Source organism: Heloderma suspectum, chromosome 3 (genome assembly GCF_057233095.1).
Source record: "Heloderma suspectum isolate Gila_16-S chromosome 3, 16-S_ref, whole genome shotgun sequence".
NCBI classification, from domain to species: Eukaryota; Metazoa; Chordata; class Lepidosauria; order Squamata; family Helodermatidae; genus Heloderma; species Heloderma suspectum.
In genome coordinates, this window is record NC_139460.1 from 322,523,067 (window position 1) to 322,547,816 (window position 24,750).

General features: G+C 47.7%; 1 protein-coding gene across 1 annotated transcript in view; it reads left to right on the plus strand.

Moving 5' to 3' along the window:
* The first annotated feature begins 1,828 nt into the window (after window positions 1-1,828).
* LOC146351725 (cytochrome P450 2C8-like) overlaps window positions 1,829-24,750 on the plus strand; it is a 30,926-nt gene continuing 8,004 nt past the window's right edge. Inside the window, exons 1-6 of the mRNA XM_084842099.1 lie at window positions 1,829-1,999; window positions 13,799-13,961; window positions 17,801-17,950; window positions 18,179-18,339; window positions 19,964-20,140; window positions 22,308-22,449. Coding sequence (XP_084698225.1) covers window positions 1,829-1,999; window positions 13,799-13,961; window positions 17,801-17,950; window positions 18,179-18,339; window positions 19,964-20,140; window positions 22,308-22,449 — 964 coding nt within the window. The remainder of the gene's footprint in view (window positions 2,000-13,798; window positions 13,962-17,800; window positions 17,951-18,178; window positions 18,340-19,963; window positions 20,141-22,307; window positions 22,450-24,750) is intronic.

Sequence of the window (24,750 nt, forward strand, 5' to 3'; positions counted from 1 at the left end):
TGGTGGCAGTCTACCAAGTGTCCCTGCCTACACTGCAGCGAGTTGGGGCAACCCCACCCCGCCCTGCCTCGCCCCGCCCCACTTCACCATCACTGTCATTCTTTGTGATTCAGTCTCTCTAAAAACTATACTCTGAAAACAACAACTAGAAGCAGCAAATAATTATACATCTGGAAGATTGCAGAAGTACTCCCTCACAGGAAAAACACACACAAACGTCTTGCATGCACAGAAGTAGTTTGGAAAAGTGAAAATATCCTGATTCTTTCCACAGACATTCCTTGGACATCTGTCAGTGTTGGGGAACAAAGCAGAAAACTCCATGGAAGTAAAGAGAACAGGCTTAGATTGATATTTGTGCTACAAAATCAGTCCTTTGTTAGCTCACAGATGGGTTACACTGGCCATTGATATTTAGGGAGCAAGCCTACGCTCAAGATATTTATTTCTTTATTAATTATATTTTTAATCTGCCCAATAACCAATGCTCCCTGGACAAATTACAGACAGTTATGACACACTGAATGAAGGCTATAAGATATGGTAGAAGCCCTGCTATGCATGCAGAACATGAGATACACTGCCTCCCTAAAAGATACGACAGCACTACTGTTTGGACACACCAATGGAACACTATGTTCGTGCATCCATTCCGCCTGCAGACCTCTGACAGTACAGTGGGCAAAATGGGGCAGAGATGGGTGCTGCATGGGTGGCACTGGGAAGTAGCAGACCTTCACCATATTCGATGCCCTCTCGGACCCCGAACATGCCCCTAAGGTCTTGGTGTGTTGGTTCTGAGTCAACCTGGAGGAAGGTCTCAAGTGGAGTGGCACAAGGCTCCGTCCTAGGCCCTAGCATTCTCTCACTTGCTCTCAAATTTAATCACCAGGCTCCTCCTGCAACTCATGTGATACTGCCTGGAGTACTGGAGTGTGTAACTGGATCCTCAAGCTGATGGCTGGGGAAGGCAAATGCCCCATGTTATCTGTGTTCCCTGTATGCTGCTATGACAGAGGGAGCTGCTCTCTGCGGTGCTTTCAGCGTCAAGACCGATGAGCATCTTTTTAGGAACTCCTATCCCTCTTGAACTCCTCTTCTTGTTACGTTTTCTTGCCATGGAATCCTACTTATGGATCCCTCTTCCTCCTCATTGCTCTGAGTTTATTAAAATCCCCTAGCTGCAGCAGCGCCTGGGAACCTAGAGCACCTGGGTCATTGCTGCCTATACTATGGGAGCTCATGGAGTGGTCCGGCTCTGTGGCGTCACTGTGTGGTGGGAGGGGAACTGTTCCTGGGGAGGTGTCCCCACTGGGGTCGCTGCATTAGCTCCCTTGGCTCTGAGCGGCATGCCAGCATCGCCACCACAACGCCCCTTGGTAGCCAGGCGCTGGCAGTGTTGTCAGGGAGGCGAAGGGGCCTGGCTGTTGTTTGCGCATTCTTGTGTGCTTTGGGAATTAATTTCAATTAATAATTTCCCCCTGCTGTTCTGTGCCGGGTGAGTTTAAAATTTGGCGGTTGTTGCTTCCTCTCCTCCCCGCAAGTAATTTCTATGTAGAATTGCTTGGCCTAGTTCTCTTCACTTCAGCTGTTTAACTGACACATATCCGATGAAACTATTTAACGAGACATGGCATGTTCCTATTTGAATGTGGTGCAAGAAATCTTGTTTCTTCATCTTGAGTATGGAGCATATAAAAGGCAGCTAGAGAACAAATAGAGGTGAGTTGCTGTGTCTCTGAGGAAGGCAAAAACCCAGTGGAGAAATGATATAAGCCATTCGGACGACCTAGAAATATACAAAGACAGAGAAAGAAAAGGCAGGAGAATGATGGGGATGTGGGAACAGTCATTTGTTCTGCTGGTGGGTCTTCTGATTCTTCAGTTCTTGAAGCAGTGCTGGTCATGCAGACACTTTCCTCCCGGGCCTCTTCCATTTCCCCTCATTGGAAGCATGTGGCGGACTTGGATCAGGCTTTATGAAGATACTTTCGCCAAGGTACATCTTTCTAAATAAGTAATCAGCTGAGTAAGAAGCCTATTGAAGAGGACTGTAAATTGTTTTCTTTCTGTGGTAACTGTGGATGAAAGTGTGATGTTGGCAAAAACCTTCTGGAAAATGTGAAATGTAGGGGGCTTGGGAAGTTCTTTAGCAGAAATGTTTAGGGATATATTTGATCATCTGTTCTGCAAATCTGCCTATCATTTCACAGGTATTCTGTATCTCACAGTAAATTTAATTGTACACACAGTTATTGGTCCAGGAAGGATTTCCAGTTTCTCATCATTCCAACCAATATGTGAAGAATCCTCTCCTGTTTGTTTATATCTCCAGCAAGAGTAATTTGTTTTATTGTATAATAGCAAATGGATAGGCCATATAACTGGTTGCATTTTCTGTCTACCATAGAACTGAACGATGCTGCTGACTGACATGCATAGAAGGAAATATAGGGGCTTCAATTGGTAACCCCATTACAGTGGAAATAAAAGTAGTCCTTTCTGGGAACAGGTGATTTTTTCATGGTTGTGCTATTGTAATGCCATTGAGAAATCCCTTTTGCTTAACAAAAACTATAGCTGAGTTACATCACAGCAGTCTGATGAAAAGCCAAAGCAGTTGAAAGTTTATTCCATTGACAATACACCTTTTGGTTTAACAAGTTAAGGGCTTTCCAAGTTTACTCAATCTCCAAAATGCTGGGAAAATGTAGCTGTTAAGGACCACATTCTTACAGACACGTTATTTAGGCATAATGCTAGGGCTGTGCACCACTTTGGTCTGAATCCTGAATCCCAAAGCAGATTGGGGTGATTTGGACGAAATCGGTCCAGTTCCAGAGCACGTTGGGATCAGGCTGAACCGGCCCAAATGAGTTGGGATCAATCCAAAGTGCCCTGGGCCACTCCAGCCCGATCTGGTTAGCTGCCTACCCAGCTGTGCAAGCTCCCTGTTCCTTTCCTGGACCCTGTGGGAAGTGCCCACACCCATCACTGTCTTGGAGCGAGTTGCCATTTTCTTTTTAAAGTAGATTGCGGTTGTAAAGGGGCCACCTACACAACCTTACAGGCATAAATGCCCCATTTACTCCTGTAATGTTGCGTAGATGGCCCCTTTACAGCTGCAATCTATGCAACATTTAATTACCAGAAGAAGAGTCACATTTTAAAAGAAAATGGTGATGCCCTCCAAGACAGTGACGGCTGCGGGCACTCCCCATGGGTCCAGGTACGGAGGAGCAGAAGGCCTGTGCAGTGGGGGCACTTTGGCTGTCTGGATCTTGCTTGGGTCCGGAGGTGGAAGCAGGTCGGCCTAGCTCCGGATTGGGCCAAGCGGGGTCAGGACCAATTCAGAAGCTCCGAATTGGCCTCTGTAGCAGGCGGGGTGTGTGGGTGTCTCTGCACAGCCCTACAAAATGCATACAGTATGCTATGCTGTGGTTAGTTCCAGCTTCACCACTATCCTGGATCCGAATTTCACTTCAAAGCTTGGGTCGGCTTGCTCCCATTCTCATTTCTGTTTGTTTGCACTGGAAAAGTGTGCATTTTAGACAAGAAAAATGTGCATTTTTCAAAAGTGAGCATTGTTCCTCATTGACTGAAGTGTGAAAATGTGCATTTTTTAAAAGTGTGCATTTTAAAAGGTGTGCATTTCTTGATGCGTGCACTTCCCCCGCATTGACCAAAGCATGACCGTGTGAATTTTAAAACGCACATTTTTAAAAATTGTGCGTTCTTTGAAGTGCGCAATTTAAAAGTGCACATTTTGCAAACGCAAATGCAAGTTCAGGGATCTGTGAACATTTTCAGAGAACGTGTGCTCCTGTTCATGTTCATAGTTGCGGTTCGAATGCAGCAATTTCACGTGATCTGCGAACTAAAAGTTCTCATACATCTCTACCCAAAGGTGGATGGCTGTCACTGGTGGAGTGGTGGACCTCAGCTGGGTTTGCTGGCTTAAAAGTCTGCGTTGTTTCCCCCTCAATAACCCAGAGTTCTCGGTTCACACGTTATTCTGAAAAACGCAGGAATGGGTTGTTTTCTACACCCGAGGCAGAGTGGATGTGGGGAGCGGGCAGATGGCAAGACGCTTGCTCCCTCCAGCACAGCCCCGGCTCACCATGGGGTAGTGAATTGACCCATGGCTGGTCATTACATGTGAACTGGGTCACTAGCTCTCACTTCCCCAGGCCTAGCCTGTAAAAACAGGACACACCACAGGGCACATGAAGGCCACTTGCTAAATAAATAGGACTATTAACCTTGTCTGAGAAGGAAACAAGAAAGAAACTTTTCCTAAATAGCTTCTCTGATTATGTTAGCACAAACATTTAAGTTAATGGTAGGGGTGCACGAAAGTCACTTAGCTGGTCTCGCAGCTTGCTTCGCGGTGGGGGGGAGGTGCTTCGCTGCTCCCCCCGAAGTTCAGGCCGGGGGGGGGAGGCTTCCCTCCTCGCCCGGCCGAAATTCAGGCCGGGCGGGAGGCTTCCCACCTCGCCCGGCCGAAATTCAGGCCAGGGAGAAGGCGCCTCACCTCGCCCGGCCGTGAAATAAAAAGTTAAAACAAAAAACAAAAAACGACCCCGTGATAGGCTACGTGACGATTTACGCAGCCTATCACGGCTAGATCTGCAAAGTCAGCCGTGATAGGCTACGTTAATCGTCACGTAGCCTATCATGGGTGACTTAAAAAAAAAAAAGCGTGTACACAATCTTTACGTAGACTACAGCAACCAAATAAGGAACGTGAATGGCGGCTCCCTATGGGGGCCGCCATTAGCCGTACACGCTTTTTTTTTTTTTAAGTCACCCGTGATAGGCTACGTGACGATTTACGTAGACTATCACGGCTGACTTTGCAAATCTAGCCATGATAGGCTACGTTAATCGTCATGTAGCCTATCACGGGGGCGTTTTTTTTTTTTTACTTTTCTTGGAATGGCGGTGGCTGCAGCCGGTCGAAAGACTGGCTGCCGCCCCCGCCCCTGACGAATACCTGCCGAACCGCCACCGGGACCCGCCGCCGGGAGGGACATTCGGGAAAGGTAAGTCCCGTCCCGGGGGAGGGGCGGAGAATTTCTCCCCGAAACTACTTCGGGGGGCCGAATACGTTGGCACTCGGCCCCCCAAAGTTTCGGGGAGAAATTCTCCCCCATCCCTAGTTAATGGCATGTAAAATGGAAGGCCTCCTGATCAATGAATGAGAATTACCTGTGAGAGCCAGCATGGTGTAGTGAGTGTTGTACTAAGACTGGGGAGACCCAGGTTTGAATCCCCACCTGGCCATGAAGCTCTCTGGATGACTTTGGGCCAGTCACTGACTCTCAGCTTAACCTACCTCACAGGGTTGTTGTGAGGATAAAATCTGGGGAGGAGTATGAACACTGCCTTGAGCTCCTTGGAGGAGACGAAGGATATAAATTTATATATATATATATATATATATATATATACACATACACACACACACACACACATACATACACACACACACACACACACGGGATGTACGAAAGTCACTTACCTTTGAGGAACTTGGATTTGCGGTGGGGGGGAGGCGCTCCGTCCCTCCCCCCGAAATTCTGGCCAGGGGGGAGGCGCCCTGTCCCTCCCACCGCGAATCCTGGCCAGCTGGGAACGCAAATGGCGGCGGCCGTAGCCGCCGCCGTTTGCGTCCCTACAGTCAGCCATGATGGGCTACGTAAATGTTTACATAGCCTATCACAGCTGAGTTAAAAAAAAAAAACGCACGTACGCAAATGGCGGTGCCCATGGGCGCCGCCATTTGCGTTCCTTATTTTGGCACGTCTAGTCTAAGTAAACATTTACGTAGACTACGGCGAAAATAAGGGGAAAGCAAATAGCGTAGCGTATACGCTATTTGCGTTCCCCTTATTTTCGCCGTAGTCTATGTAAATGTTTATGTAGACTAGACATGCCAAAATAAGGAATGCAAATGGCGGCGCCCATGGGTGCCGCCATTTGCATACGTGCGGTTTTGTTTTGTTTTTTTTAACTCAGCCGTGATAGGCTACGTAAACATTTACGTAGCCTATCACGGTATTTTTTGAAAATCTAGCCATGATAGGCTACGTAAATCTTTATGTAGCCTATCACGTTTTTTTTTTTTTGTTTTTTTACTGGAAATGGCGGCAGTCGCAGCCGGTTGGAAGACCAGCCGCCACAGCCACCTCAGCCGCCGCCGCCGCCGCCGCCGCCAGGGAGATTCGCCAAAGGTAAGTCCCGTCCCGGGGGGGGGCGGGGGGGCAGACCGTTTCGCCACCAATTTCGGTTTCGATTTCCCCGAAATTCGTGGCGAAATTCTCTGACATCCCTAACACGCGCATACATACACAAACACACACACACACACACACACACACATATACAAACATACACACACCAGCTGGAACCTGCTGACCCCAGTGCATGGGGCAGGTGCTGGAGGATAATTTAGCTGCCTCTCCATTTGCAGTCCCATTATCTTCTCCGACCGCGGTCAGTGGGAAAGCACTCACCCCTAGCCTGATCCTCAGGTGATGGCAACCCAGCGTCTTCCAAAGGAGGACCTGTGTACCCTCAATCTGTACCATCACTTTATTCATTATTAGATTATGATTCCAATTCCCCCCACTCCCCACAGCAACTCCTCCATTTGTTTGAAATATTTAGGAATTCATTTATCTTGGTCAGGGGCAATGCTGTGGGGATGGCCATAAGCCTCTGACCTCCCACTCTGCATCTTGGCCCATCTAGCTGAGGCATCTGGAAGGGGGAGGGTAGGAGGCTGGGGGAGGCTCGTATCCTTGCTTTCTTGGTCTCCTCCTCTCCATGCCCACAGGAGACCACCCCTTTTACCTTCCCTCTGAGGTCATTTCTGCAACTTCAAAGACGCAGCTGGCACAGTTCTCTCTGTGCTGGGAGGGAGGGGGAGGCAGTGCTGACTCCTGGATCCTAGTTGGAGCGCTGTCTCCCTCCTTGGATCCAGGAATCCAAACTATCCCATGGTGCCCCAGATGCTGTTTGGGGGACATAAGATCATTCTCTTAATGACTTTTGTCCAGTGGTGTTTTTCTGATCTGTTTCCTATCTCCTGGCTGAGCACAGCAGAAGAAGCTGCTCCAGCTGGTCTAGGGGCTATACAAGCAAGCAAGCTCCCAGAGAGCGATCAGAGTGAGTGAACAGGGAGAGCAAACAGAAGTTGGCCATAGGGATGGCGGAGAATTTCTCCACGAATCTCCGGGAGGCCGAATGCCAATGCATTTGGCCCCCCGAAATTGGTGGAGAAATTCTCCGCCACCCCCCCGCCACCCCCCGGGAATGGGACTTACCTCTGTGGAATGTCCCTCTCGGCGGCGGGTCCCGGCAGCGTTTCGGCGGCGTTTCAGCAGGAGCTGCCATTTCCTCGTAAAGTTTTTTTTAAAAAACACGTGATAGGCTACGTAACGATTCACATAGCCTATCACGGCTAGATTTTCAAAGTCGTTACATAAATCGTTACGTAGCCTATCACGGGTGACTTTGAAAAAAAAAAAAGCACGTACACAAATGGCGGCGCCCATGGGCACCACCATTTGTGTTCCTTATTTGGGCACGGCCCTTATTTTCACGGTAGTCTACGTAAAGCTTTATGTAGACTATCCGTGCCTAAATAAGGAATGCAAATGGCGGCGCCCACGGGTGCTGCCATTTGCGTACGCGCTTTTTTTCCCCTCAAAGTCACCCGTGATAGGCTACGTAACGATTTACATAGCCTATCACGGCTGACTTTGAAAATCTAGCCGTGATAGGCTACGTAAATCGTTACGTAGCCTATCCCGTGTTTTTTTCCCCATTACTTTTTTATTTCGCGGCCGGGGAGACGGGGCGCTCCCACCCGGCCAGAATTTCGGCGGCGAGGGATGGGGTGCCTCCCCCCTGGCCTGAATTTCGGCTGGGAGGGTCAGGGCGCCTTCCCCCCGCCAAGAATTTTGGGGGAAGAACCGAAGCACCTCCCCCTCACCTAGGGGTGGATGAAAGTCACCTACCTGTCCTCGAAGGACGTTCGCGGTGGGGGGGAGGCGCTTCGCTGGTCCCCCCCGGTGAAGGGGGAGGCTTCCCGCCTCGGCCCGGCCGAAACTCAGGCCGGGGAGGAGGCTTCCCGCCTCGCCCGGCCGCGAACGCGAAAGTTTAAAAAAAACAAAAAAAACGCCCCTTGATAGTCTACGTGACGATTCACGTAGCCTATCACAGCTAGATCTGCAAAGTCAGCCGTGATAGGCTACGTCAATCGTCACGAAGCCTATCACGGGTGACTTTAAAAAAAAAAAAAAGCGCGTACGCTAATGGCGGCCCCCATAGGGAGCCGCCATTTGCGTTCCTTATTTAGTCGCTGTAGTCTACGTAAATGTTTACGTAGACTACAGCAAAAATAAGGGCAACGCAAATAGCGTTGCCCTTATTTTCGCCGTAGTCTACGTAAATCTTTACATAGACTACAGCGACCAAATAAGGAACGCGAATGGCGGCTCCCTATGGGGGCCGCCATTATCCGTACACAGTTTTTTGTTTTTTGTTTTAAGTCACACGTGATAGGCTACGTGACGATTTACGTAGCCTATCACGGCTGACTTTGCAAATCTAGCCGTGATAGGCTACGTGAATCGTCACGTAGCCTATCAGGGGGCGTTTTTTTTTCTTTCATTGCAATGGCGGTGGTCAAAAGACCGGCTGCCGCTCCCGCCCCGCTCGAACACCCGCCGAACCGCCGGCCGGACCCGCCGCCCGGAGGGACATTCGGCGAAGGTAAGTCCCGTCCCGGGGGGTTTGCGGGGTGCAGGGGGGTGCGGAGGATTTCTCCCCGAAACTTGTTCGGGGGGCCGAACACGTTGGCGCTCGGCCCCCCGAAGTTTCAGGGAGAAATTCTCCGCCAACCCTACCCCCACCGCAAAGCAAGCTGCAGGACCAGGTAAGGGACTTTCGTCCATCCTTAGTTGGCCAGGGGAGTTCAGCAGGGGAGGTCAAAAAGGAGGCCCCAACAGAATGGTGGAACTACAGCAGCAAAGTGAAGAACAGAAGCTAGAAGAACAACAGCAAGCTGAGGCAGAAGAGGAAAATGCTGAGGTGAGGTAAAATGAAGTAGAGGTTACTACTTGGAAAAGGGTGACAGTTAGGAGCAGAAGAACTTAGGGATGTCAGAGAATTTCGTCACGAATCTCTAGGGTTGGCGGAGAATCTCTCAACGAATCTCCGGGAGGCCGAATGCCAACGCATTCGGCCCCCCCGAAGTTGGTTGGGAAATTCTCCGCCGGCCCCCTGCCCCCCCCCCCCCGGGATGGGACTTACCTTGCGCGATTGTCCCTCTCGGCGGCGGGTCCCGGCGGCATTTCGGAGGCATTTCGGAGGTGTTTCGGCAGGGGCGGGAGCGGTGGCCGCTCTTCTGACCGGCACCACTGCAAAATGAAAAAGGAAAGTTAAAAAAAAAAAAGCACTAACGATTTACGTAGCCTATCATGGCTAGATTTCCAAAGTCAGCCGTGATAGGCTACGTAAATCGTCACGTAGCCTATCACGGGTGACTTGGGGGGGGGGAAAAAGCGCGTACTCAAATGGCGGCTCCCATGGGCGCCGCCATTTGCGTTCCTTATTTTGGCACGTGTAGTCTACATAAACATTTACGTAGACTACGGCGTTCCCCTTATTTTCACCGTAGTCTACGTGAATGTTTATGTAGACTACACGTGCCAAAATTTGCGTACGCGTGGGGTTTTTTTTCCCACTCAGCCGTGATAGGCTATATAAACATTTACATAGCCTATCACGGCTGACTGCAGGGACGCAAACGGCGGTGGCTACGGCCGCTGCCATTTGCAGTCCCGGCAGAACAGGATTCGCAGCGGGAGGGACGGGGCGCCTCCCCCCCAACTAGAATTTTGGGGGGGAGGGATGGGGCGCCTCCCCCCCAGCCAGAATTTCAGGGGGAGGGACGGAGCGCCTCCCCCCCACTGCGAATCAACTTTCGTCAAAGGTAAGGGACTTTCGTACATCCCTAGTAGAACTAGAAACCACTGTACACCACTGGAAGCTCTGGAACTATGGAACCGTTTCCAGGTACTTGAGGATGAGACTGGAGGACAGCCTGCAGAGGAAGAATTACAGGGGAGTGAGAGTGAGCAAGAGGCTGAAGGTCAGTCAAGCAGAGGCAATGAAACTAAGGCCTACAACAAGAAGATGAGAAGAGGAAGAGTAGTGGGAGACTCCTTGCTGCGTGGGATCGAAACCCAAGTATGTTGTGAAGACCCATGGACTCACCAGGTATGCTGTCTCCAAGGAGGATGGATTAGAGATGTGACAGAAGGGTGGCCTACACCCATAAAGCCCACTGACACATATCCCTTTCTTCTCATCCATGTGGGAACAAATGATACCGCCAAGCAGAGCTACAAAGAAATCACGTCAAACTGAAGCTTTGTGAAGGAAACTCAAGAACATTGGAGCCCAGAGAGTTTTCTCATCCATCCTTCCAGTAGTTAGAAGAGGGATAGAAAGGGAAAGAAAAATATTCTGGGTGAATGACTGGCTACGAAGGTGGTGCTGGCATGAGAGATTTGGATTCTGGGACCATGGGCTATCCTTCCAGGAAGATGGACTGTTGGCAAGGGACAGGTTGCACCTCACAAAGGCTGGGAAGGATGTGTTTGGCCACAGCATGAAGAACTTCATCAGGAGGGCTTTAAACTGAATCCTACAAGGGAGGGAGACTTAAAGTTGGGGGTAACAATGGACAAAGGCTCATGCACCACAATGGAGAGAACAGCTCTAATAGTGCCCAATAATAGCCTTCAGAAATGTAGGAAGAAAGCAAGACTATAAAGCACATGGTCTTTGATGTCTATATACTAATGCCCAGAGTATGGGAAACAAACAGAACGAACTTGAACTCTTAATACAGGAGGGAAATTATGACTTGATAGGTGTGATGGAAACTTGGTGGGATGACTCCCATGACTGGAATACAACAATTGAAGGATATAACTTGTTCAAAAAGAACAGGATGAACAGAAAGGGAGGTGGAGTTGCACTATATGTGAAAAGTACGTATGTCTGCACAGAAATACAGGAGGAGGAGTTTGGTAGCCCCATCAAGAACATCTGGGTTAAAATAAATGGAGCAAAGAATAAAAGGAACATGGTGGTCTGAGTCTACTACCGACCACCCAATCAAGGAGAAGACAAGGATAAAACTTTTGAAAAGAGAGAAGGATCCTGGAATTGTTATAGATCACAAGTTGAATATGAGCCAACAATGTGATGTGGTTGCAAAAAAGGCAAATGCTATTTTGGGTTGCATTCATAGAAGCATAGCTTCCAAATCACGTGAAGTATTAGTTCCCCTCTACTCAGCACTGGTTAGGCCTCATCCGGCGTACTGTGTCCAGTTCTGGGCACCACATTTTAAGAAGGATGCAGAGAAACTGGAGAAGGTTCAGATGAGGGCAATGAAGATGATCAGGGGACTGGAAACAAAGCCCTATAAGGAGAGGCTGAAATAACTGGGCATGTTTAGCCTTGAGAAGAGAAGACTGAAGGGAGATATGATAGCGCTGTTCAAGTACTTGAAGGGTTGTCACAGAGAGGAAGGCCAGGATCTCTTCTCGATCATCCCGGAGTGCAGGACACGGAATACTAGGCTCAAGTAACAGGAAGTCAGATTCCGGCTGAACATCAGGAAAAATGTCTGGACTGTTAGAGCAGTATGATAATAGAACCAATTACCTAGGGAGGTGGTGGGCTCTCCAACACTGGAAGCATTGAAGATGAGGCTGGACTGGACAGCCACCTGTCAGGGATGCTCTGACTTGGATTCCTGCATTGAGCAGGGGGTTGGACTCGATGGTCTTGTAGGCCCCTTCCAACCCTACTATTCTATGATTCTATGATCTGAAACATTCTGAATTGTTTCTTCAGGAACCATTTCTTTATTTTCTAAAAAGTAAATTTTACCCTTGGGTTCATGACTGGTGGTCAGAGTTCTAATCCAATCAAATATTTTTGTATTACATTCAGCTGGTTGTTTCTGTTTGAAATTTCATTTCTGCCCCCATTAAAATTTTGTTCAAGCTCTCTAAAGATAAGAGTGACGTATCTTCACTATAACTGTTAACACCATGGATGGACAGAGATGGTGGAAGTCCAGAGATATGATATGATATTTTAGGGAAGAATCCTAGGTTTCCTGGAAGAATAGCTGAGGGGCCATAGGATGCTATGACCTAGGCTTTGCAATTGGGCAGACAGACAGAGAGAGGGAGATCTGCGGGCAGAGACCTTTCCAGTGCAGCAGCAGAAAGTTCTACCACTGTTGCTACTCTGATGCCACTGGGGCCAGGAATGTTCTGGGGACACGTCGGTGGAAGGAAACATGCATCTGCCAGGAAGCTGGACAGCCAGGAAGCTGGACAGGTAATCTGGATGGCTCTGTTTTGTCCAATTCAATTTGCCTATCAATGGCTACTGGTCATGGTAGCTCTGTGTTACACCTGGTATCAGAGGTAGTATTCTTCTGAATATCAGCCACTGGAGAACATGAGCAGGAAGGTGCTATTGCACTCATGTCCTCCTTGTGGACTTCCCATAGGCATCTGGGTGGATGAAATAGCCATTCAATCTGATCCAGCAGAGCTTGTATTATGGTGCCCTGGAGCATAATTTCCCACATGCTGTTGTCAATGGGTGAGAAATGAGGAAAAACCTTGCATGCGGAGGAAACTCTCTCTCTCTCTCTCTCTCTCTCTCTGTGTGTGTGTGTGTGTGTTTCAGCTGCAAAACAGAGATGGCAAAATTTAAAAAGTGATTCTCCAGAACTTTTAGCAAGGTTGCCTAATATCCTAAGTTTGCTTACATCAATTTAGGATGTTCTTAACAGTGTTAAGTTATTGCATTAATCTCTTAATTGTTCCATTGTTTTCCAAGCTGCCTGCAGATGACTTCAAAGGCTCACACCCTTATCAGTCATAAACATCTCGCATGTGCCTCACAAACAGCTGAAGCAGCTGATACTGATAGACAGACATAATTGGCTTGAATAAAATAGAAACAGTCCCGGTTTTTCTGCACCCTCTCCCTTTCAGTATTAACTAATGTATGGTGCGCTATCTCCAAGGTCCAAGATGCCATCATGGGCATGGCCAGGTGAGCCCCTCCAGGCCCATGCACCTGGTTTCATAAGTGCCTCGACTCTCCAGAACTGGGTTACATCTTGGTATGTGGAAGAATTTTGTTCAGTTCAGAGTTTGAAAAGAACTGAACTATTTCATTCTTTCTCAATCAATATGCGAACCCGAATGCAGTTATCCCGTCTCAACAAAATGGAAGACATCCTGGTCCATGAATGACAATGACCTGATCCAGGCTATTTGGGGCAGCACAACGCATTGCTACCATCCCAACACTGTCCTACTTTACTGCATTTAGTTGGGTTGCGCTGTACTTTGGGGTGGGGGGACCCTATTGCTTCTGTTTTTTGGTTTTGTTTTCCTTTGCTTTGCTTTGAAATTTTATTTTTATTCTCATGTCTTTTCTTTCTGAGCTGCCTTGAAAGGACAGTGTACTCTGAAATGCACGCGAAAAACCTAAATAAATAAATAAAGGGCAGGGACCTGAGATGGAAAGGAAAAGCAGGAGGGAGACTGGAAAGAGAGGAGAACTACACATGGCCAGGTGCTGCACAGCTGAAGAAGGCCGGAGTTCATATATTAACTTGAAATAATACACTAGTTTGAAGTAAAGGTTCTTTTCTCTGTTATGATCCCAATGACAGCTGGCTCAGCAATACGGAAGCATTTACACTATATGGGTAGGACATTTTCCTATCGTAATACTGTCTGGATACCAAACCGTAAAAGAAGGTCTGATCAACCACTCAGAAGACTTCTCTGGGCGACCAGTGACCACTTTACTTAAAGTGGCATTTAAAAGAAAAGGTAAGTTGCTGCGAATAGAGGGGCTTTACTTTTTTTCTGCAATGGTATAATGCAGGAACTTCAAGCAAAAGGGAATTAAAGAAATCCCTGGTTTATCAGTCACCTAGAGGTTTCTCTGGCAGGTGAGCGCTGGAAGTAGCCCATGCATTGCTTTCGTGAAGTTGGTCATTAGACAGAAGGACACAAAACGAGCTGTGCTGGGTCAGACCAACGGCACGTATGGTCCAGCATTCTGTTCCCACGGGGGGCAGCCAGGTGCCTTTGGGAAGCCCTCAAGCAGGACAGGAATGCAAGGACACCACCCTGCTCATGCTTCCACGCAACTGATATTGAGACACACCCCACCTCGGATACTGGGCTAGCCCTATCCTCCATGAATTTGTCTAATCCCTCTTGAAAGCCACCCAAGTTGGTGGCTATCATTACATCCTGTGGGAGCAAATTCCGTAGCTTTTTAACCATTGCGGTGTGAAGACGTACTTCCTTTTATCAGTCCTGAATCTGCTACCATACGGCTATTTTGGATGACTCCAGATTCTAGTACTATGAAAGAGGGAGAAGAACGTCTCCCTGTCCATTTCCTCTACGGCATGCATAACCTTATTCAGTTCTATCATGTCCCCCTTTTACTCACCATTTTTCTAAGCTAAAAACCAGACGTGTAACCTTTGTCCATAGGGCACTTGCTCCAACCCCTTGATCATTTTGTTAGTCCTTTTCTGCACCATTTCCAACACTGCAGTATCCTTTTTGAGCTCTGGGAACAGTACTCCAAGTGTGGTCGCATCACAGATTTGTATAAGGGCATTGAAAAAATATATTACTTTTGTTGAGTTTTAAATTACGTGCTTACATAATAATCAATGAGTTGTTGTTCAGTCGTGTCCAACTCTTCGTGACTCCATGGACCATAGCACGCCAGGCATTCCTGTCCTGCGCTCTCTCCCGGAGTGTGCTCAAGTTCATATTCATTGCATTGGTGATGCTATCTAACCATCTCATCCTCTGCCATCCCATTCTCCTTTTGCCTTCAGTCTTTCCCAGCATCAGGGTCTTTTCCAGAGAGTTTTCTCTCTGCATTAGGTGGCCAAAATATTTGAGCTTCAGCTTCAGTATCTGTCCTTCCAATGAGCACTCAGGGTTGATTTCCTTTAGGATGGACTGATTTGACCTCCTTGCAGTCCAGGGGACTTGTAAGAGTCTTCTCCAGCACCACAGTTCGAAAGCATCAATTCTTCGGCGCTCAGTCTTCCTTATAGTCCAGCTCTCACAGGGAGGCATGGCCTTGGTGTACAAAATGAAGCAGGACAAAAGCTAATAGAGTTTTGCCAACTAGAACACGCTGATCATAGCAAACACTCTTTTCCAACAGCACAAGAGACGACTCTACACATGGACATCACCAGATGGTCAATATCGAAATCAGATTGATTATGTCCTTTGCAGCCAAAGATGGAGAAGCTCCATACAGCCAATAAAAACAAGACCTAGAGCTGACTGTGGCTCAGATCATGAACTTCTTGTTACAAAATTTCGGCTTAAATTGAAGAACGTAGGGAAAACCACTAAACCATTCAGGTATGACCTAAATCATATCCCTTATGAATATACAGTGGAGGTGAGGAATAGATTTCAGGGATTAGACCTGATAGACAGAGTGCCTGAGGAACTATGGACGGAGGTCCGTAACATTGTTCAGGAGGCAGCAACTCAATCCATCCCAAAGGAAAAGAAATGCAAGAAAGCCAAGTGGCTGTCTGAGGAGGCTTTACAAGTAGCTGAGGAAAGAAGGGAAGCGAAAAGCAAGGGAGAAAGGGGAAGATATATCCAACTGAATGCAGAGTTCCAGAGAATAGCAAGGAGAGACCAGAAGGCCTTCTTAAATGAACAATGCAAAGAAATCGAGGAAAACAACAGAATGGGAAAGACTAGAGATCTCTTCAAGAAAATTGGAGATCTCAAGGGAACATTTTGTGCAAAGACGGACATGATAAAGGACCAAGAAGGCAGGGACGTAACAGAAGCAGATGAGATTAAGGAGAGGTGGAAAGAATACACAGAAGAACTATACAGGAAAGATATTCATGTCCCTGATAGCCATGATAGTGCGGTCACTGAACCTGAGCCAGACATCCTCGAGAGTGAAGTCAAGTCAGCCTTAGGAAGCTTTACTAACAACAAAGCCAGCGGAGATGACAGTATTCCAGCTGAGCTATTTAAAATCCTAACAGATGATGCTGTGAAAGTGCTGCATTCAATATGTCAACAAAATTGGAACACTCAACAGTGGCCGCAAGACTGGAAAAGGTCAGTTTACATTCCAATTCCAGTGTAGTGTTCAAACTACCGCACAATTGCGCTCATTTCACATGCCAGCAAGGTGATGCTCAAAATCCTACAAGCTAGGCTTCAGCAGTATGCGAACCGAGAACTACCGGAAGTACAAGCTGGGTTTTGAAGAGGCAGAGGAACTAGAGATCAAATCGCCAACATTCGCTGGATCATGGAGAAAGCAGGAGAATTCCAGAAAAACGTCTATTTCTGCTTCATTGACTATGCTAAAGCCTTTGATTGTGTGGATCACAACAAAGTGTGGCAAATTCTTAAAGAGATGGGAGTACCAGACCACCTTACCTGTCTCCTTTACGAGGGTCAAGAAGCAACAGTAAGAACCGGTCATGGAACAACCGATTGGTTCCAAATTGGGAAAGGAGTACGACAAGGCTGTATATTGTCGCCCTGCTTATTTAACTTATATGCAGAGTACATCATGAGAAACGCCGGGTTGGGTGAATCACAGGTCGGAATTAAGATTGCTGGGAGAATTATCAACAACCTCTGATATGCAGACGATACCACCCTAATGGCAGAAAGCGAAGAGGATCTAAAGAGCCTCTTGTTGAGGGTGAAAGAGGAGAGTGCAAAAGCTGGTTTGAAACTCAACTTTAAAAAAACGAAGATCATGGCATCTGGCCCCATCACTTCCTGGCATATAGAAGGGGAAGAAATGGAAGCAGTGACAGATTTTACTTTCTTGGGCTCCAAGATCACCGCAGACGGTGACTGTAGCCATGAAATTAAAAGACGCTTGCTCCTTGGGAGGAAAGCTATGGCAAACCTAGTCAGCGTAGTAAGAAGCAGAGACATCACCTTGCCAACAAAGGTCCATCTAATCAAAGCTATGGTTTTCCCAGTAGTAATGCATGGCTGTGAGAGCTGGACTATAAGGAAGGCTGAGCGCCGAAGAATTGATGCTTAGACAATATTACAACTTTCCAACTTGCAAAACACAGACATTACAGAAGAAATCCAATTAGAGTTAATAGGAATCACAGGAGGTTCAGTATATTAATAAATTAATCCACAGAAGTTCATCAGGGTTTTAAGATTCAGTAATTATCTAAGGGTGCAATCCTATGCATGTCTAGATGGGAAAAAGTGCTAGTGTAACATGATACCAGTTTCCAATCAGAACTTCCAAAATTGCCTGGTGAGGCACTTTTGTGTGACAGCGTAAATTGCAGCGTGGGGGGGAAAATGTGTTGCATGAAACAGCCCCAAATGTCTCAGTGCTAAAAAGTGGAAATGAATGAGGGCCTCTGAAATAGTTACTAAAAAATATAGTGCTTGCCAGTTTCAAAGAAATAACATGGTACTAGACAGATTCTCCAACAGCCTTCCAGTGGTTAGGGTTTGGGGGCGCGGGGGAATAGGGCAGCTCCTGGATGCACAGGCAAGAATGGCTCCAGATTTGGCATTTTCTACGCTGGAAACCTAAATAGTTGTTAACTTTGTTTTCTTTTTTCTTTTGCTTTCTCGCTGATTCCTTACGGCCTCAGGTCTTGTACTTTCAAACGGTCACACCTGGAAGCAGCAGAGACGGTTTGGTGTCGTTACTATGCGAAAGCTGGGACTGGGGAAGGAAGGCATGGAGCGCCAAATCGCAGAGGAAGCCCATCAGCTTGTGGAGACTTTTGCACGTGCAAAGGGTATGTCAGATTAGGAGATGATGCAGGCATGTATCCCATTGTGCAGAAATGTTTATGTACATTTTGAAATAGAATTTCCTGCATTTTTAGTTTGACCTGAATTCTAATCTAAAAATAGATTGTGGTCAATCCCAACATTCTCCCCATCTCCGTCCTGAAATCTCACTCTTGGTATTCACGGGTGTGGCGGAATAGTATTAATATGGCTGTGAATCACTTCATTTTCAGGGCAGCCACTTGATCCTCTGTTACCCATCACGAATGCGGTCTCCAGGGTGATATGTGTGTTGTCTTTTGGATACCGATTTTCTCTTGAAGACGAAAAGTTCCAGAAACTGATGGAAGCTGTTGATTGTCTCCTAAAATTTGGAGGCAGCTTCTTTCATGCGGTGAGTTGTCTATTTCTTGCTTACTGGGTCCGATAGAGGCCCTAAGCAGAAATCAGTATTCACAGAACACTAACTGTGCAATCTATGCATGTTTAGACAGAAAAAAGTTCAACAGCTCCCAGCATGCCCCAGCTAGTATTTAGAATGCTAGACATAGTCAAGGGAGACCTCACTTTAAATCCCTGCTCATCCCTGCCCACAAAACAAGAGAGGGAAAGACAGAACACTTTCCATCCCCCAAACTCTAGAGCAGGGCTGAGGGACCTGTGGCCCACTAGATCTTGTGGGACTCAGCCACAGCCAGCATGGGCAGCAGTCTGGGCTACTGAGACTCGTAGTCCAACTGTTGGGTAATAGGAACAACTCTGCATACTTCCAGACACTGGGGGGCGATAGAGAACATGTTATATCAGCAGCCGCTTGTCTTGTTCATCTCTCTTGTCATCTCGTAACTTGATTGGTTCCTTTCTCCTACTCCCTCCCCTTCCTTTTCCTCTTTGCCTCTGCAACAGACAACATGTGCTCTCTCCCTGAGGGAAGCAACTAGGGATGGCGTGAGAGTCCAAGGAGGGTGTGAGGCCACTGGACTCCCCCCCCGACCACCCAGACCCCACTTGTCTGGCCGTGGGGGGCACGCTTGCCCACATGGCGATCCACAAGAAACACTTCAAGGCCACCCGTCACCTTCCCGAGCTGCCATTGTGCATAGAAATCGCAGATCGGTTACTTCTGCAAATCTAATGTTTTTTGTTTGTTTGTTTATTGCATTTCTATACTGCCCAATAGCCAAAGCTCTATGGGTGGTTTACAAAGATTGCGCCCTTACGCCTGTAATGCTGAGCCATCGCCCCTTTCAGGCAGCCATAGGCACAACATTAGATATGTGGAAGTAACTGAGCCGTGATTTCTGCACACAACGGCAGTTTGGTAAGGCGGCGGACGGCCTTGCGGTACTTCTCGGGCAGTTGCCAAGCCGTCCTGTAGCTCCCGCAGCACAGGTTGCGGCTCGGCGAAGGGACTGGACAGAGTTGGGTCCTCACATCCCTACAAACAAGTAACCATATCTGATGCCTTCGCTTACTTACCCTCACACACCCAGCTTTAGGGGGTGCTTGTAGTTGACCAGTGTTAGAGAGCCTTCTTCAGTGATGTGTTAAAAGCACTAATAAAGTAAGTTGATTGGAACTTCTTCTAGACTGGCCGTGGCCTGCGTTTATTCCCTCCAACAATAAATACGGTGTTACCATGCTTTTTCTTGATGCAACACTTTGGATTTTTCGAAGTACCTGAGGCAAAGAGGGCAGCCTCCCAAGCCAAATGGAACCATGTTTCAGAGCAGGATCCAAACGGAATCTTGTCTGGAACCAATTCCCTGGGGAGGTGGCAGGCTCTCCCATGCTGGAGGCGTTCAAGACGAGGCTGGACAGCCACCTGTCAGGGATGCTCTGACTTCGATTCCTGCACTGAGCAGGGTGCTGGACTCGATGATCTTATAGGCCCCTTCCAACCCTACTCTTCTATGATTCTATGTGTCAAAGTGCTCATCCAAAGGAGTAGGCTGATGGGCCGCGTTACCAAGCTTACGCACGGTAGTGACCAGATGTTGCTTTCACCTTCCCTGTAGCTTGGTGAACTGTTCCCACGGTTGATGCTGTGTCTCCCCGGGCCTCACCAGAAGGCCTTGTCCTCTGCAGAGATGGTGCTTTCGTTTACAAAGAGGGAGATAGAGAAGCATAAGGAATATCAGACCCTACATGAGCCCCAGGATTTCATTGATTACTATCTACTTCAAATAGAGAAAGTAAGTATTTAGTGCGACCTCAGGACACTTTCCTGCCTGAGCAGAGCCCAAATAGCCCCTCACCCCTGCTAGGGCTGTGTGAGAGAGGCAGTCATTGGACAGTGGAGGACAGTGAAGGACAGTGGAGCTGGAAAAGTGAAGCTGGCTCTCAAGGCTCTTCTTTGGGGCCTCTGGCACCCAGAGGTGTGAGCAAATTTCTAGGGAATAATAGAAGCATTCGCCCCGCCCCATGCAGCCACGATTTGGGGGTGGGGTGCAAATATCCTTGGCACGGGAGGCTCACCAACCCACACTGGATTCGTGTAGGTGTCTGCATTGCGTTTGCATCGTCGGAGCTGGCTCAGAAAGAGCTTTTTGTGATCCGATTGTGCATCATTTTAGGAGGGCATCAGAGAGATCCTTCTCTATGCCCCCCGCTTTAATGCCTATTTTGCAGTTCTACTCTAATCCACAGCCATTTACAAAGATCTCTCTGCATTCTCACCTGTGAAACAAACAATTTGGTATGGTGAACGGCATCCCCACCCCACAAAGCTCAGTAAATGTTGTAGTGTGTCCTAGACCCATGTCAGTCGGGCTTCAGGCTTGAGCATGGGACAGAAATGGCCTTGGTCGCCTTGGTGGATGATATGAGGAAGGCTCTGGATAGGGGCGAATGCTCCTTCCTTGTTCTCCTCGATCCCTCAGCAGCTTTTGATACCATTGACCACGGTATCCTCCTGGACTGCCTGGAGGGGTTGGGCATTGGAGACACCATATTGCGGTGGTTCCGGTCCTTCTCTCCGGCAGGTACCAGAGGGTAGCACTGGGAAAGGAGGTTTCAGATCCGTGGCCGCTCACTTGTGGGGTGCCACAGGGTTCCATCCTCTCCCCGATGCTATTTAACATCTATGTGAAGTCGCTGGGGGCTATCATCAGGAGGTTTGGGGTGTGGTGTCATCAATATAGGGCTGCGGTGGCTTAGTGGTTAAGACGCTGAACTGCAGACTGGAAGGTCGGCAGGACAGCAGTTCAAGACCCGAGCGCCACGTGACGGAGTGAGCTCCCGTCTTCAGTCCCAGCTCCTGCCAACCTAGCAGTTCGAAAGCAAGAAATTGCAAGTAGATAAATAGGTACCGCTTCGGCGGGAAAGGTAACACGCAGCTCTACCTCTCGTTCAAATCTTCACCAAGGTTGGCCGTAAAATCCCTGTCCAAATGTCTGGAGACGGTGAGTGGCTGGATGGGGAGGAATAAGCTGAAGCTGAACCCTGACGAGACTGAGGTACTTTTGGTGGGAAACAAGAGGAGGCTGGGGGATGTTTACCTGGTGTTGAATGGGATATGGCTACCCTTGAAAAACCAGGTCTGCAGCCTGGGGGTCATTTTGGACTCCCAGCTGTCCATGGAGGCTCAGGTGTCAGCTGTGAGCCGGACAGCGCTGTATCAATTCCGTCTGATACGGCCGCTGCGCCCCTTCATTCCCGACCATCTGCTCCCATCAGTAGTACATGCCCTGGTCTCCTCTCGTCTAGACTACTGTAATGCACTCTACGTTGGGTTACCCTTGAAGACGGTTCAGAAGCTGCAGCTGGTACAGAACGTGTTGGCTCGCCTGATTAAAGGCAGCCGCCAGTGAGATCACATCACTCCAGTGCTGAAGGAGTTGCACTGGTTACCAGTTGTTTTCCAGGCCAAATTCAAGGTGTTGGTTTTGACCTTTAAAACCCTGTATGGTTCCGGCCCAGCCTATCTTAAGGAGCGCCTCCAGCAGCACCAGACAGGCCGCTTAACAAGATCAGCCTCGGATGGCCTTCTCTCTGTCCCATCGGCCAGGACAGCTAGACTGGTGGGGACGAGGGAGAGGGCCTTCTCTGTGGTGGCCCCCACTCTGTGGAACTCCCTCCCTAGGGAACTCCGCCATGCCCCCTTTGTAATGAGCTTCCGCCATGCATTAAAAACGTGGTTGTTCAGGCAGGCATTTGGGGTGGGTTAGGGTATTTTAGAAAATGTTTTTATTGTAGAATTTTATTGTTTTAAACTGTTTTATTATATACGTTGTACATTGCCCAGAGTGGCTGGGTGCCCGGCCAGATGGGCTATTAATAAATTCAATAAATGAATGAATGAATGAATGAATGAATGAATGGTTCTAAGCAACATTTCTCCTTTTCTGTTATCAACCGCAGAGCAAGGACGACCCCACTTCAATGTATAATGAGGAGAACCTTTCTGAGTGCATTCTTGACCTCTTCATCGCAGGGACAGAGACAACCGCCACAGCTCTGCAGTGGGCACTTGTCCTCATGCTGGCTTATCCAGACATCCAAGGTACGGAAGACTTGAGTAATGGAGGCGGGCTCTGCCCTTGATCCCTGCAGGGAGGAAGTTGCATTATCAGTGGAGGCTGGGAGTTCTGATGCCCATGGGATGGAGAATCCACTCTGCATTTCAGTCAGAAACAGTTGGGATTCTAAATGAGCTATCCCAGGCCCTTTCATAGCTCGGTTAGAGTTCTGACTGGTACTCACGAAAACCCAGAGTGGAGTCGCTGGGCCAGTGACACAGGAGTCACCAGCCTCCATTGTGTTTCATACTGATAGCTGGTGATAAGTGGAGGCCGGTGGCTCCAGTTTCAGTGGGGCTGTAAAACCACCCCAGGTTTGTCAGAATCAGCCAGAATGCTAAAGGAGGGATCTAATCTGCTTTGGGGCTAGGGATCAGCAACATGGATAGCTGCTTTAGAGTTCTGGCTGGTTCTGACAGAAAGCCAGAATAGATTCTCAGCCCCACCAAACTCAGAGCCACCAGCCTCCACTGCTTGTAATTCTTCCAAGATTTCATCTTGGTTGGATGATAAATATCCCTTCATATCTAACAAGCAACTGAAACGAGGACATCCAGAAAATACCACAAAAAATCCTAGTCTTAATCATCCACCATGGAAATTTCATTGAAGAAATGCGGCTTACTTCAAAGGGGGTCAGACAAATTCCTGGAGGAGAAGGCTATCAGTGGCCACTAGTCTTGATGGCTACGTGGTCCCTCCAGCACCAGAGGCAGTCTGCCTATGTACACCGGTTGCTGGGAACGTGGGTGGGAGGGTGCTGTTGCGCTCATGTCCTGCTTCTGGGTTTCCCGTGGCAGCTGGTTGGCCACTGTGTGAACAGGATGCTGGGCTACAGGGATCCTCGTTCTGATCCAGCAGGGCTCTTTTTATTCTTGTGCTCTTAAATGAATTTAATAGTGAACGAAAAGGAAGGTGTTTGAGATACATGCAATATGAAATCCTATTTTCTCCTGATTTTTTCCTACACTGCTTATGGAAAATAATGTAAATAAAATCATATATGGATAAGTGGGATGGTATGCAATTAAATTGCCCTGGACTGCAAGGAGGTCCAATCAGTCCATCCTAAAGGAAATCAACCCTGAGTGCTCATTGGAAGGACAGATACTGAAGCTGAAGCTCAAATATTTTGGCCACCTAATGCGAAGAGAAAACTCCCTGGAAAAGACCCTGATGCTGGGAAAGACTGAAGGCAAAAGGAGAAGGGGACGGCAGAGGATGAGATGGCTAGAGAGCATCACCGATGCAATGAATATGGAATTGAGCACGCTCCGGGAGAGAGTGCAGGACAGGAAGGCCTGGCGTGCTATGGTCCATGGGGTCACGAAGAGTCGGACACGACTGAACGACTGAACGTCAACAACAATGCAATTAAATTAGTGAGCATCATAAAATGGAATAGGATTTTAATGGGTTGCGATTCAGGAATGCATGTCTGAACCAGCTACTTGATTTATAGTTAGAACCCTAACTAATGTACCTATATCTGCCAGTGATCGGCTTGTGCATTATGGTATTTCCAGGGTTCTATCTTTAGATCTTAGGCCAAGTTTCTCTTTGGATGCTGCAAACGTGCCTCCTTGGCCTTCACTGGATATATCTGAGTTAGAGGGTTCAATCCTATGCATGTTTAGACAGAAATAAGTCCTACAACTCCCAACACCTGGGAGTTTTAGGATTTATTTTTGTCTAAACATGCATAGGATTGTGCCCTAAGAATACATCTCTTTCAGCCAGAAAAGCACCAGAGAATGACATGTTGCCCCAGAAATACTGAAATAATTTTCTGATTGGAACTGGTGTGTTCCCAGCTGGTTGGAAACAGAGTATAGTAGTTCTAATCTTCAAAAAGGGAGATGAGCAGGATCTAGGAGTTTATCATCCAATAAGTCTTTTAAATGTTCCCTTCAAACTGTGGAGTAAATAACGTGAATAAACTGGAAGAACCGGAGGAAATAAATCATATCATTCTTCCTGAACAAGCTGGTTTCAGGGAAAGCTCAAAATACAATTGATCATTGTATGACTCTTCATTATCTTGCCCATCAAAACATTAAGGGTCTAAATACCGTTATGTGGCTTTTGTTGACTTAGCTGCAGCATGTGATTTGGTTGAGTGAAATGGCTTATGGTGCAGGCTAGTTAAAACTAATATAGACCAATGTCTTTTATGTTTGCTTCAGGACTTTCACACTAATACCTCTGCTAGCGTCAGAGTGGGACTTTCAAGTTCCTTCACTGATTTAATTCCAAAAACCATGGAGTTAAGTAAAGCTGTAGTT